This window comes from Sitodiplosis mosellana, unplaced genomic scaffold (assembly GCF_009176505.1).
Source record: "Sitodiplosis mosellana isolate CC-2019 unplaced genomic scaffold, AAFC_SMos_1.0 Smas_scaffold_6226, whole genome shotgun sequence".
Lineage (NCBI taxonomy): Eukaryota > Metazoa > Arthropoda > Insecta > Diptera > Cecidomyiidae > Sitodiplosis > Sitodiplosis mosellana.
Genome location: NW_022601467.1, coordinates 19,808,403 through 19,821,839, shown reverse-complemented (window position 1 = coordinate 19,821,839; position 13,437 = coordinate 19,808,403). Strand labels below are relative to the sequence as shown.

At 37.1% G+C, this 13,437-nt stretch overlaps 2 protein-coding genes across 5 annotated transcripts in view; both read right to left on the bottom strand.

Moving 5' to 3' along the window:
- The window catches only part of LOC129578795 (cyclin-dependent kinase 14), a 175,253-nt gene extending 164,525 nt beyond the window's left edge, over nt 1-10,728 (bottom strand). For 2 of the 4 annotated variants that reach the window (XM_055467920.1, XM_055467926.1), the window contains exon 1: nt 9,833-9,972. In XM_055467920.1, coding sequence (XP_055323895.1) covers nt 9,833-9,905 — 73 coding nt within the window. In that variant the 5' untranslated portion in view covers nt 9,906-9,972. Of the gene's footprint in view, nt 1-9,832 lie in introns of all 4 variants that reach the window. The other 2 variants (XM_055467921.1, XM_055467919.1) reach the window with 2 other exon arrangements.
- Nucleotides 6,315-13,271, bottom strand: LOC129578804 (probable cytochrome P450 313a4). The gene is made up of 7 exons (XM_055467939.1): nt 13,038-13,271; nt 12,729-12,926; nt 12,443-12,625; nt 12,190-12,386; nt 11,897-12,103; nt 11,378-11,798; nt 6,315-11,296 (listed from the first exon to the last, which is right to left on the bottom strand). The coding sequence occupies exons 1-7, from the start codon at nt 13,180-13,182 to the stop codon at nt 11,130-11,132; spliced, it is 1,518 nt and encodes a 505-aa protein (XP_055323914.1). The 5' UTR covers nt 13,183-13,271; the 3' UTR covers nt 6,315-11,129.
- Nucleotides 13,272-13,437: the final 166 nt, after the last annotated feature.

Sequence of the window (13,437 nt, the reverse complement as noted above, 5' to 3'; positions counted from 1 at the left end):
CCACTTTTTACGAGCAAATCTCGAAACGTAACAATATTCGTCCGCATTGTGTGGATTTCGAGTGATTCTTGTTTAGGAGCAAGAGTTGATTGTAGTGTTCATTGTTTGAAATGATCTCACTCTCTCGAAAACAAGACTGACGAATTTCCATGGAAAATACATCGGTGGCAAATGCAAGCTAGCGCAACTTTACTAACTTTCTCATTATTTTGACGAGTTTTCGGTGCGAAAACGATTTTTCTGTCTCTTCCATTCGGTCGTTTCTTTAGCATCACTCGTGACACAAACAAAAACAAGCAACTAGAATAAAATCACATCTAAGCGCATTTCATTCCAATGCGATGTTTTGCTGATGCAGTAGATATACATTGTGTGAATGAGTGAAAGAGAAGGCAAAATAACAGCAGCAGCAGCACGACGAAAAAGATGGATTTGAAAGGAGTGCTGGCAGCGCTTTGGAAAAAAAGAAACAAGAGCATGCAATCGGTGTTGTGTGTGTGCGTGTTTTCATGAATATTTGAGTGAACGTTGCCAAAAGTTTATGTCTTATTGAAAATATTGTTCGTGTTCTGCTTATGAAGTAAATTGTTTTTCGTGTAAATCAGGCTGTGTTCGGTTGCATCATGTTTTTCAGTTTTTTTTTTCTGCATGTGAAAATGAATGATGGTGCAAAGGTAATATGGCATGGATGGGGATCATTTTCGTTCATTCTGACATAAATTTCAGCCGTCATCACGAAGAAATCGCTGATTTCAATGTGTTTTTAACTCTCATCCCAGCGACAAGAATACAATTAAATGTGGAAATGCGGCGAACATTATACAAAACACCAAATTGCAAGTCACTTCTAGCATATTTCAGCAATTTAAATAAAACAGAACCAAATCGATGAGTGGATCCAAGCAAAATTGCATTTGTTTAAAATTTTATTATTATTTCATATTGGTTTTTCCTTCTGTTTGAATTTCTTTGTGGCGTTTGCACTTGTTTTGCATTTCATCTCATCATCAGAAAGCGAACCGTTATCAAGCAAATGGTGAACCATTATGAAAATGTAAACGTACCGATTTGCAAAATATTCAAATTACCGCTGAGCTGGAAAAAAAGACGAGGGGCGAAGAAATGAACGATTGAAAACGAGAGAAATTGATGTTGAATAGAAGCAAATGGAACCGGGCCATTTCGTTTTTTGAATGAGCTTAAATTGTTGCTGCATTTCATTAATTAAATTCAAACAGGTACTTTCCGGAGTCCTTTTACACACACACACACACCGTACACCGTGTCATTGTACGCTCAAAAGCAAATTCACCTACATTTTTTCCTCTCTTGTCTTCTTCGTTTCTTTTTTCAATCAACATTTTTCATTTAGATAGAAATCAAAGAGAAAAACTTTATCTCAAAACAACTTGCAGTATGAAAAACCAATGGACATTAGAGACGTCAACATTTTGATACGAACCTAATAAATTAAAAGTTGCACAACAGCAGTAGCAGCAGCAAAAGTAGTTGAAGCAATAAAAACAACATCATCAGTAGTTGTGATTCACTTTGCCATTGTATCAAGTGTCGCCATGACTACGCCAGCTCGAGTTTTTTTTTCTTCACAATAATAAGCAAAAGTGTTGCACAATTTTATCACAAACAACAGTTTTGTGGGCAGGTTCGTGTTCCATAATCAAGGAAACCCAGAGATCTGGAGCAAGTGAACTTTGATTTGAAAACAAAAATTTTAATTGGATAATCCAAGAGTTGAGTGGTTTTCGTGTGTTTTTTCTCTCCGTCTCGCCTTTTCATTGAACAGAACGCAAATTGCCAGCATTCCAATTACATAAAATACTTAATTAAATATCAAATGAGACACGGTCGTTTAAACGTGATTCGATTCGATTCTCTATGTTCCGAACACACACACAACAATTCCCGTCCAAATAAATTATCGTCACATAAATCACGGTGGAAGTGTGCGAACAGCGCGTTTCGCCGTAACGTACACCTTTTACTTGAATGATTAACATTTTATTGTCGGTATTCCATGGTGATGAGCTCTGTTTTTTTTATCCACTCTATCGTCTTTCGTTGATGCGAGGAATCGGCATTCATTTTTAGAAATGCACTACATGAAATTGGCCAATCGTTCATTTCCCAAAACACATGAAACATTCAGAACGACGCGATGCGATGACGTTTTTTATGCCGCTTGTCTCGCGGCCCCAAAAAGAATCGTAGCCGAGCAAGAGAGAGAGAGAGAGAGAGAGAGAGAGAGAGAGAGAGAGAGAAAGAAAACATGACAAGGGAAAAGCGTTAAAGAGTACGTTGATGAAGAATTGAGCGGCAGCCAACAACACCAATGAAAATAAAAAATTAAAGCGAATTTTAAAGTGAAAAACAGTAAAAACAGAGATAAGGTATTCGGTTCAACTGTGCGTGGGCCTTTTTGGTTTTGAACGACTCTGAACTATATCATGCGTATATAATGCATTGAGCAGAGCGAACGCGCTTCAGTCCTGGTTTGTGTTATACTCTTCTATTGCCTCTTTTCGATAGTTAGAGAGAATTCTGGCGACCGAATGAAAAGCACATAAAAATCGAAAGGCACACACACACACACACACCCAATCTATGGGAAATGTGTTTGTTGATGCTTCATAAAATGGGCATTTGAGACACGTAAATCAGACGAATCTCTTTCGAAACAAGCCGTATCATCTGCAACGACAAATCGGTGTGAATGCCAAAAAAAGCACACGTATTTACATTAATATAGTTTGTTATTCTTATGGATGAGAGATATTAAATGCCCATAGGCGCACAACATGCACTGTCGCTTTAAAACGATCCGAACAGTATTTGGTTTTGAAAATGCGCGACACGAGCACGCGCCAACACAAACGACCACCCGAAAATAATAAGATTTAACTGAGTCACGAAATTATTGCAAGAATTTTAATTCACTGGCATCAGCAAAGTGTTTACTGGCAATTCCATTAGCGGCCACACGCGCCTCACATGCTATTGCAAGTGCTATAAAACAGGTGGTGTGCAATTAATTTTCATGTCATTTTCAGTTCATAATTTTTCAGTGTGCATTCTTTATTTATTTTTTTCATTCCACTTGAATCATAACAACAATGCAGCATCAGCATCAGCATCAGCATCATCATCGACGTTGTTGTTGATGTTCCGGTATGCTCGAAATGCGATAGCATATTGAAAGCATCCAAAGAAGTGATCCGAGTTGAAATGCTGTCGTCACTTGCATGGTAGAAGAAAAAAACATGAATAGAAAAAACAATCATTCGAGATATTTCATTCATTTCACCGTTTGGCGCACGTGAAAAGTTTCCATGTCAAATTTAATGGGCGCGCTCGCGTTTTTATCTCACAGCCAATCGATTTCGGAATTCATTTTGACGAGAAGATTGAAACAAATTTTCCGCATTTCCATTTTTGTACGCTTTTTTTGCTTCAAGTTCCGATCGAATCAAGACAAAGCGCTTATAGAGATCCGATTCAAATGTTTCGTTAAAAATATGATCGATGCATATTGGGTTTTTTTTTTCTTTCTCTCGTGTATCGACGCTTAGATTGATTGGCGAGAAAACAAATATTTTCGATTCAAACAAATAAAACAGAACGAAACGTACAAATGAAAAATAAAGATTTGGATGACGCACGCCGTCTTATTTAGGTACACAAACGGTGCGCCTGAATGATATTGAAACGAGGAAAAGAGTGAGAGAGAGAGAGCGTGAGAGATGCAAACGGCCCCGTCGATAAATGAAATTGTAGTGTAAAAATAACATGCTTCATCAAATTGAGACGAGAGTGAAATGAAGTGGAGAAAAAAGTGAATTATCAAACATTCAAAGGGTTATTCGATTTATGTCAGGCGTTTGTTACCTTCAAAGAATTTCGGAACGCGCTCGTGCTCGGCGCGCAACTTGCTAAATCGAAGAAGGTGCAATAGCCACGGCATTTCAAAATCGGTGAAATACTGTTGTCGACAGCACGGCAACAGCGCAAACAAAATAAGCATCGGAGTCATTCAATTGAACACGAAACATATAATTTGCAATCGTTCATTCATGCTCCTCAAAAGCGTGATTACAATGGCACTGACTGGTTTTTTCCCTTCTATCCAATACGTTAAACGGTACAAAAAATTGACTCCGATGTTACGGTGACGAGTTTATTTAAGTCATTGCTTATTTTGATTCTCGCTCTGCCTCTCTCTCACTCGGCATTTTTTTTTTCTTCTCATTCACAGTTTTTGTTATTGTTTGCTGTTTCGTTAGTTTTTTTTTTCACTCTTTTCTTCTGTGTCGATTTGAAATCGATGAAATGCGAATCGCTGAGATATGGCATACAGATTTTTCAAGTCATTTGCAATGAATTTCCCATAAAGGCTACAAATAGACTCGTTTAAATCGATTTAGACGAGCAAATATAGTTGTCGCGCCAGAAATAAAAATTCACTATTCGCACATATCCATATGGGCAAAAACACAGACTGGAAGGTTACATTCGTACGATTTTTCAAAATATTCATGCTTATATCTCTTCTGTAAGCCCAGAAACCACTTGAAATATTATGCTGACGCAAATCTAGACCACAAAAGGAACATTTCATACCAACAAACCTTTCCCATATCTCTCACACCTATAGAGATATAGCCGTTTTTTTGTTGGACTGGAAGGTTACAATTTTGGCGATATGTTTGGAGTTTATCTTACATATATCTAAAATCCAGTTCCTCCAGCAGAGCATCGTTGTACTCCAAGGTTCTGTTCGCTGTCTGAAGGATCAAACAAACGAATTCATTGCAAAATTTGGCCAAAATAGCACGATTACATCGTAATCTAATAAAAAAAATTGAATAATAGCAATGATAACGAAAATTATATATTTAAATTGACTTTTTGTTCGGTTGTGTATTTTCGCTCATTTTGACACAAAACGAGGCACAAGCACAACTACGTGCAAATGGGCCACTATAAACGCCTACATTCATATAAAAATGGTATTGGCCGATACTTAAGGATCACTTTTAAAGAAAAAAGACCACAGTACCGCGATATTTGAATAAAAAAAAATTTCTAACCATTCCCGATTTTCGTGTTTTTGCTCATATTGACTTTGGGCCGTTCGTTTCAATTCAGTTCAGCTCAGTTCAGCTCAGTTCAGTTCGGAACATTTTGCGGATTTCTCAATTGAATGGTATATAGCATCGTGTACACAACTGTGTGTATATCGTAAATGGGAATGCATTCGCTTTTTGCAACGCGCGAAGAAGAAGAAGAAGAGGACGTTCGGATTGCATTTCATCAGGCTTTATCGACGATGGGCTGCAATTGATTCCAAAAAGAATTTTCGTCTGTATTGCGATCGCTATCATTTCCCACAATTTTTACCGCCACTTGAACCATTTTTCCTCATCCAACCTCAGCAATGCACGATAGTCAATTTGGCTACCGATCAAAAGCACCACATTATTCCCGTCTATTCAACTATTCACTGCATCGGTAAACCCATTTTCTGTTCAATTTGTGTGTTCGGTTATTTTCTTTCTCTCGCTCTCTCAGTCTCTGTGTCGCTCTCTGTCTCGCCACAGAATCACTTGATTGCACTTGCATTCGTTTCGGAAATGCAATCGAAAATTGCATTCGATAAATTTTGGTATTGTTTTGGGTTGTTCTGCACCATTTTCGGCATTTTGGATTGCCAATATTTATAATCTCTTCAGCTGTTGCAGCACATTTTCGTCGAAGAGAATGAAATCGTAAAACAATAATAAAAATGCTTTTCGATTATTTGTTTTTTGTGTTCTGTTGTTGTTGTTGCTGTATTTTTTTTTCGTCGTGGTGTAATTCACAAGTATCGACAGCTGAGCCAAACGTAGAATGACTGCGACCCCGAACCACTTGCCACTTTTGTAATATTGAAATTTGTCGGTATGTTTGTGTGTTAGTGTACATGAGATTGTGTTTTCTTCGTTGGGATTTTGTAAAATTTAAATTGATTTTTACGATATTACACACAAAAGTGCGATGTATTTTGTACCGTTATTTCTGGCGATATCCGATACAATCCAAAGATCGTTTACAACGAATATATACTATTACACTTGATTGTAATTCCCGAATCTCACCAACGTAATATTATGATAGAGTCGGTTTTTGTTGGAGAAACAAAAAGTTAAACTTGAACATTTCATTCACTTACTTATAAAACTTAGACACTCCAAACAAATTCCCATTTTAAATGTGATTCAGATGAAACTTTCGCTTCGATGTTATATTTTTCTCCGTTGTTGTGCAATGGTTATGAGTAAATAATGGACATTCGAACGGTTATATGGATGTTTGACGCTCTCTCTTATTGATCCCACACATTCGCTGGACTCAAACAGCGCAAAATAAATTGAATCAGATCACTCATCATCATTCAAGCGCACACAAACACATGGGCAAGGTCAATATTCCAACGGCATTCGTGCCATATCAAAAATTATTAGCTTACGGTCAGATGTTCAAATTTGATCAATTTATTGAGTTGCAAATTGGATACTCAAACTGAATTCGGCCCTTCGAGAGAAAAAAAAACCCAACGACAATTTTGTGACTGATTGAATTTCCGATTTCTCCGAATCAGTGTTGTTGTTTTTTCGATTGTCGTTGTTGTTGCTCTCGTTGTTATTGTTGAATTTCATTTCCCGCATTCAGATTTATTTCTCATGACACACTTATGTATGATAAAATTCTATTTCTGTCACAAAATTCAATTCACAGCCCGCTAATTATTTCGAGTGCACGCAACAATCCAATGAACTAGAGCAAACACTTTCATTTCAAGTACATAAAACTGACGATGTTTTTCATTTTGCATTCGAACCATTTTGTTTTTGTGTCAATGAATGTTGTATGTGATATTCCATCAAAATGAGTAATTAAGCTCATCTGTATATAGTTCGGTTTTTATTGAGGGTGGTGGGGCGTTTTGAATGTCAATACTTTCCGACCAGCAGTGAGAGTATTTCGTTTGAAAATATGCGATGAAAATAATAAAAATAAAAAATAATCGAAGCGTACAACATCCAAATTATGTGATGCTTTGAAGGAGACCGAAAGGCAAAATGAACGGATTTTTGTCTCTCCTCTTCTCGTCGTCGCCGTTGTTGTTATTTTATTTCAAGTGGATACCATCAAATTGGATTTGTGGAATGGTATACATTTTTGTCGTTTCTGGCTAATGTGCTAAATTGAGTTCATTATTCATACATTGTATTGAAACGTATCGAGCAAAAATGGAAACAAGTGTTCATAAAATGAACAGCAAAACACTTGGTCCGAATGGTAAATGAAAATAATGGTAGTAATGAAATGAAAATATGACGCATCGCTTTTCGGACTGATCTGATATCAATGCTCCAGAGCAATGAAATCGGTGCTGTGTGTTTGTGTGTTTTGTTTCTCTTTGTTGCTGTAACATTCATGTAGCGCATTTATTCACAGCGTCTGTTTAGCATTTTGTATATATCGGAAATTTGTTATCGTATGTATAGCACACAACAACGAAAAAAAAAACGAAGGGACATGTGTGAGTTCGCTCTATTTGGCATGCGGCATTGACGACTTTTTTTTTATCATTCAAACTTTATTGGGCGGATCGATTCGTTTGTAAATGAATGAATGAATGAATGTATGCTGCGCTCTTGTTAAATTTGTTTCTTTTTTATATTTCTGTTTCGTTTGGTCGTTACGACATGATCACACATCGGCGTGTTAAAGTATATCGAGTGTTATTTCCGCGTTTCGAGACTAGTACATGACGAACATTTCAAATGATTTTGTTGCCGTTGCCGTCGTCGTCGTCATCGTCGTTGCCGTTGTCACAAACGGGCAGTTAAGATTTGCAAACCTGTTCAATTCATCTTGTTTAAACCCGGCGAAGATGGTTATGATTTAGATCCGACTAATGGCAACATTATATGAACATGATCGAAGTCATACTGGATTACGCTAACGATCATTTAGCTCGCATTTGATCGACAATCTCGACGCTATATTACTATTACTTTGAAGAAACAGAAGCAAAAAAAAACGAATGAACGAACGAGTAGCTGAAGCGCTTGCAAAAGAAGAAGCGGATGACGTAGATCAAATTGAAAATGCAATCAATGTAAAAATCTAAGTTTGGCTAGGCATTGCTTTGCCTCTTATTCTCTGTCGCTCACATTTGGACCGAACGACTTATATACTCCTTTGTTTCTTGCTCGTTTTCTTTGTGGGCTTTCAATAATCATCGTGCACACACGAAAAACAAAGCATGAGCAAATTTCAGCGAAAGAGACCAGCTTATGCTAAAGGAAGGAAACGTGAATGAAAGAGAGACAGAAAATGAAAGAAAACGAGTAAGAGGGAGAGAAAGAGTGCGACAAAAATCACAAATTAAAAATCCATACATTTACACGTTGCATGTAATGTGCATTGCGTTTCTGATGCAATCAGTTAACAAAAGGGGGAAACACGAAGAAGCAACACGGCACATCGCGAAAGAAAAATGTCATTGTAACACTGCCGTAGAGTAAATATATACACAAACACGCTCTTAGGCTCACCAAGAACCGCATTTGTTCGCAGAAAATGTCAAACGAATTACACATTTGGGAAAAATGCACGGAAAAAAGGAAGCAACGAACCGACGAACGTGCGAACGAGTGAGTGAGCGGCCAAGTGAGATAGAGAAAGAAGAAAGAATGAAAACCTACCGAAAATATAGCCAGTGTAGTTTCAGCTATTCCGCTACTATATTTATTTATATTTCTCACATTCATAAGAAGAAGAGCTTGTCGCTTCATTTTTCTCTCTCTCTCCCTCTCGTGTCTTCACTCTTTAGCTCACTTGTATTTTCGTTGCGGTTTTTGCATCATTCCCTTAATGACACACACATTTTTTCTCTCTTACTTTTTGATGATTTTTGTTCTGGGTTTCAAGTGCTTCAGCGAAGAATTTGGCACCAAAAAAATGCGATGGAAAAAAAGAATGTATGGACTGACACATAAATCGCGGTTGTATTTCCAAACACGCGTAATCGCATCGAACACACATGTCCGCGAAATATATATATATATCACATCATCATCATCGTCAAAACACATCTCATTGGGTTGCCATCAACACTAAGAGCAAAAGCATAGCGAAGCAATAATTATATACGGTGAACGAAACAACGGCAATGGCAACGGCAGCGGCAACAATGACAAAAAAGAACGTTGGGAGAACGATGACAAATTGTGTGTAGGAATAGTGAGCTCATATGACGGTATTTGTCCTCTCTCTCCGTTGTCTCATTACATGAATTTTATTGTGCTGCAAATGCGGAACGATTTAACCGCCTTGCTGTCAGCATCAACTTTGGTCCACCGTTCTTGTTTTTTTTTGCGTTGCTTTTTCTTCGACACGATGTTTTTGTTCCAGCAATGGTCTTTCAACCGAATGACACAGACACACAAGCAAATTGTCATTGAGTGAGTTTTTGCCACGGATTCGCACCCGCTGAAATATCTCACTATAGAGTGACTGACATCGAGACCCAAGTAAATCACACGCACACACACATATAATCACACACAACACAAATCAAACACGGCACAGAGAAGCGAAAGAAGGAAAAAAAACAGTTGTTCTTGTACACGGCACATTTTCGGTGCGAAAAATCATCATATAATCACACAAAAAATCGTTGTCATCGTGTGTGAACACACGACGGAATGTGTTGTGTATTGTTCTCAGAGATGTCATTGAATGCAACGAAAAATTTTGTACTTACCATCTCGAGCAGTCTTTGTTGTTGCGGAATTATCACCAGCTGTTGGTTGTATTTTATCCACTGAATAATACATAATTGTGGCAATAAAACAATAATATCACAAGCAACACAAAACAAATCGCACACTCTCACCGAACTAATTTAATCATACCGCACACACTCAATCGATAGATGGATATAAGCAGCTATTTATTTATTTTTCTGTTGATTCTCTTCAAATTATTTTCTATAACTCTTTCTCGTTTTGATTACTTAAAATTCGTACAACTCTTTTTGTTTCTAATTTTTACGTTGTTCACATTCAATTTCCTTTCTTCCTTCGTTTTTATTTCTACGGTTTTTAAAAAGAAGAAAACAAAAAAAAAGTGTTGAGCCAGAAAAAGAAATTCGGTTGCTTGTGCCTTCTTCTTGGATGTGGCTCTGATTTTGATTTGATTGTTTTACAATTTCACACACACTCACGACTTTGAATTTGATTCTGTTTCTTCTCGTAGATTTGGATACTTCTCTCTAGCTCTGGCTCTCTTGAATTTTTTTTCTTCTTCTGCTTTTTGTTTTGTGTGTGTTGTTGGTCGACAAAATAATTTGTTGCTTAAATTTTGTTTTAACTAGTTTTCTTAATTTCTACACAGCTTATCTTTGCTCACTCACGCATTCGTCTTTATCGCTTTCGTTAGCGTGTGATTTTTATTTTTCGATTCATAAAACAAAAAGACAACAAAAACACGATTTACATTATGGACTATTACTATTGCTATGTTCGAAGGGGGCGCAGAACTTCAGATTTCATATGTATATTATTCTGTGTGTGTTTTTTTTCTACTTCTTCTCTGATGTACACATTTGTGCAATGAAGTTAGCATGTTATTGCTGTTGCATGATTGACGAATCGCCTTATGTCAGAGTTGTAGGGGGCGCCATTGAACAAAACATTTGTCTATTTGACAATGTTGCTCGTGAAGTTGGCTCCAGCGATGCGGCTCCGTTTCTCTCGTGTCAGTGGCGAGAGAGAGAGAGAACGACAGAGAGAGAGAGAGAGAGAGAGAGAGCGGAAAAAGGATATTTTCTTAATATATTATATTTCAAAGATATGCACCGGTTGCATTCACTTCTAGTACTATTTACAATTGTTTTCCATTATTTGGACCTTGATTTGTACACGTGAATGAAATATGAATGTCTGTTGTTTATCGTTCATTTGAATGAATGTTTATACAACGAAAATAATATGACGGAATTTGATGTGTGTTCTGCTTCTCTTCTTCGACAAACAAATACACAACAAACGGATGATATATTAATAAACATCGCGATTTTCGAGTTCAAATATATCATCGTTGACTAAACAAAGTGTAACATTCATGCGAAACTTCAAATCTTCTAAACGGGCCCTTGTCCGAATGCGATATTGACGAACAATGTAGACAATGATTAGCTTGAGTGCAATGTTTCCATACTTTATACCTGTAATGGAAAAGCAAAATAATATCATCTCAGACTGTTTTCTCTACTTTTTGTTTCCTTTGAAATGGAAAGCATAAATACCGATGCAATTGCGTGGACCAGATGAAAAGGGTATGTAGCTGTATGAATGGCGTGGCAGTGCATTTTGTGGAAAGAAATTCTCCGGATTGAATTTGCTTGCATCGAATTTCCAATTACTTTGAATGCGATGCATATTCCAGATGTCCATAATGTATTCGGTACCTTTGGGAATGGTCACTTCGCCCAAGCACATATCCTTTTTAAGGATTCGCGTTAAAAACGGAACGACGGGGAAAAATCGCAACGCTTCCTTGATAAAAGCATCTAAGTATGGCATATTTGTTATTTCCTCATGAGTCACATCCATATTTTGATCGTGTAAAACACTTTGAATCTCTTCAAACAATTTCTCTTGTGTGTCCGGATAAATGGCAAGCAATGCACAAATATTTGTAGCTGCCGTGGCCGTTGTCTCGTAGCCCTGTGTAAACAAACGAACGAGAGAACCAACGAAATATTTGTTATAACAAAAACGGCGCTGCATTAAATATGGAAAAGCAAATTTTTGCTAATGCTAACCGCTAGTAGAATCGTTTTCAGTTCGTCCAATACGTTTTGCTCGGTGAACACTTTATCTTCTAATGCTAATTTCATGATGCGGTCAATGAAAATGGTTTTTTCAACTGGTTTCTCATCAATTACATCATTGTTGTTGGCCAAATCTTCCTTCAGCAATTTATTTTTGATCATGGCTTCATTGTGCTCAATCTTTTTTGATTCATATAGCTATGCATGGGAAGAAAAATCGGAAAATATTAAACGAATCAAAAAGATGCAAACGCATCTAGAGACGACGAATGACAGAGATTCACCTTTCGCAGTAAATCATTCAGCATATCAACACCGTGATAGAAGGGCTTGGCATATTTTGATAGACGAAATAGCATCGTCGGCTGTATCCATGGCTGAAAGAATCGTTGTGCAGTTATGCCCAAAATTTGTTCAGCATTATGCAAAAACTCCGAATTTTCCTCGGATTGACTTTTCATATCCAACCCGAGTGTCGTTTCTAAAAATTCAACACATTAATAACCACTGTTAAGTGTGAATTTATTAATGTTTTACCGCAAATCATGTCCATTGCACATGATTGAAGTTTTGCTTGAATTCCAAACTTTTTTCCCACAACCGCCCGTAATTTTTCGCTGAATATTTTCAGGTTCTTGTTGAATGTCGGATAAAATGATTTGATAACATTGTAGTGAAATGATGGATTCAACGTTTTTCGATGGAAACGCCATTCATCCGCTAAAATATCGAAAAAAAATATGAAAACTTCCTAAGAAACATCACTCAAAATGAAATCAATGACTTATTCAAAGGGGGAAAAAAAAGATATGAAGAGTGTTACATTTGAGTGTAATTAGTCCTTGTCCAATGCTTTCGGAAATGAAGTTGTACGAGTCTCCTTTGTTCAAACTTTCAGGCGCATTTAAAATGATTTCAAAATGTTTTGGGTCATCAATATAAACGAAAAGACGGTTTCCAAGCCAAAACTTTCCAGGGCCACCGTGACGTTTATGAAATTCATTTATTACATCCAGAATTTCTGCAAATTGCAATTTATATATGTGATTATTGAAGGAGATCCTTCTCTCTATTCCTCCCTCTCTCACTCTCCCAACACACACAACACATTTGAAACCCAAAAAAAACTCACTGTCTGCACTTGAGAACATGTATGCACTTCCAACAATTGGATATCCTCTGTATCCTTTCAATTTGTGTGCAAGCCAGAGTAAATTACGGCGTTGCCACAAATAATACAGCAACAGTGTAATTGATACAAATACCAGCAGTATCATTGTGTACTGTTTCGAATGACAAAATCGATTTTCGAATTGAAATCAGAGAATCGAGCAATTGAACAACCTGCACTACAGAATCTGATGTATAACTGACGAGCCAGACTACAGCTTAATGATATTTGATCAATTGCTGATGTGCGCGTTATCAACATCGTAGAATTATTATTAATGGATTACTCGAGTCACGGCGGTCAAGGTCAAGAAAATTACGTTTTCTTCCCCTTTTTTTTTTGTTCAAACATCGAAAGCGAA

Coding starts and splice junctions, on each gene's coding strand:
- LOC129578804 (XM_055467939.1), bottom strand. CDS start 13,182: ATGATACTGCTGGTATTTGTATCAATTACACTGTTGCTGTATTATTTG. Junction 12,626..12,728: donor AGGACTAATTACACTCAAAT/GTAACACTCTTC, acceptor TCGATATTTTAG/CGGATGAATGGCGTTTCCAT. Junction 12,387..12,442: donor TGCAATGGACATGATTTGCG/GTAAAACATTAA, acceptor TTGAATTTTTAG/AAACGACACTCGGGTTGGAT.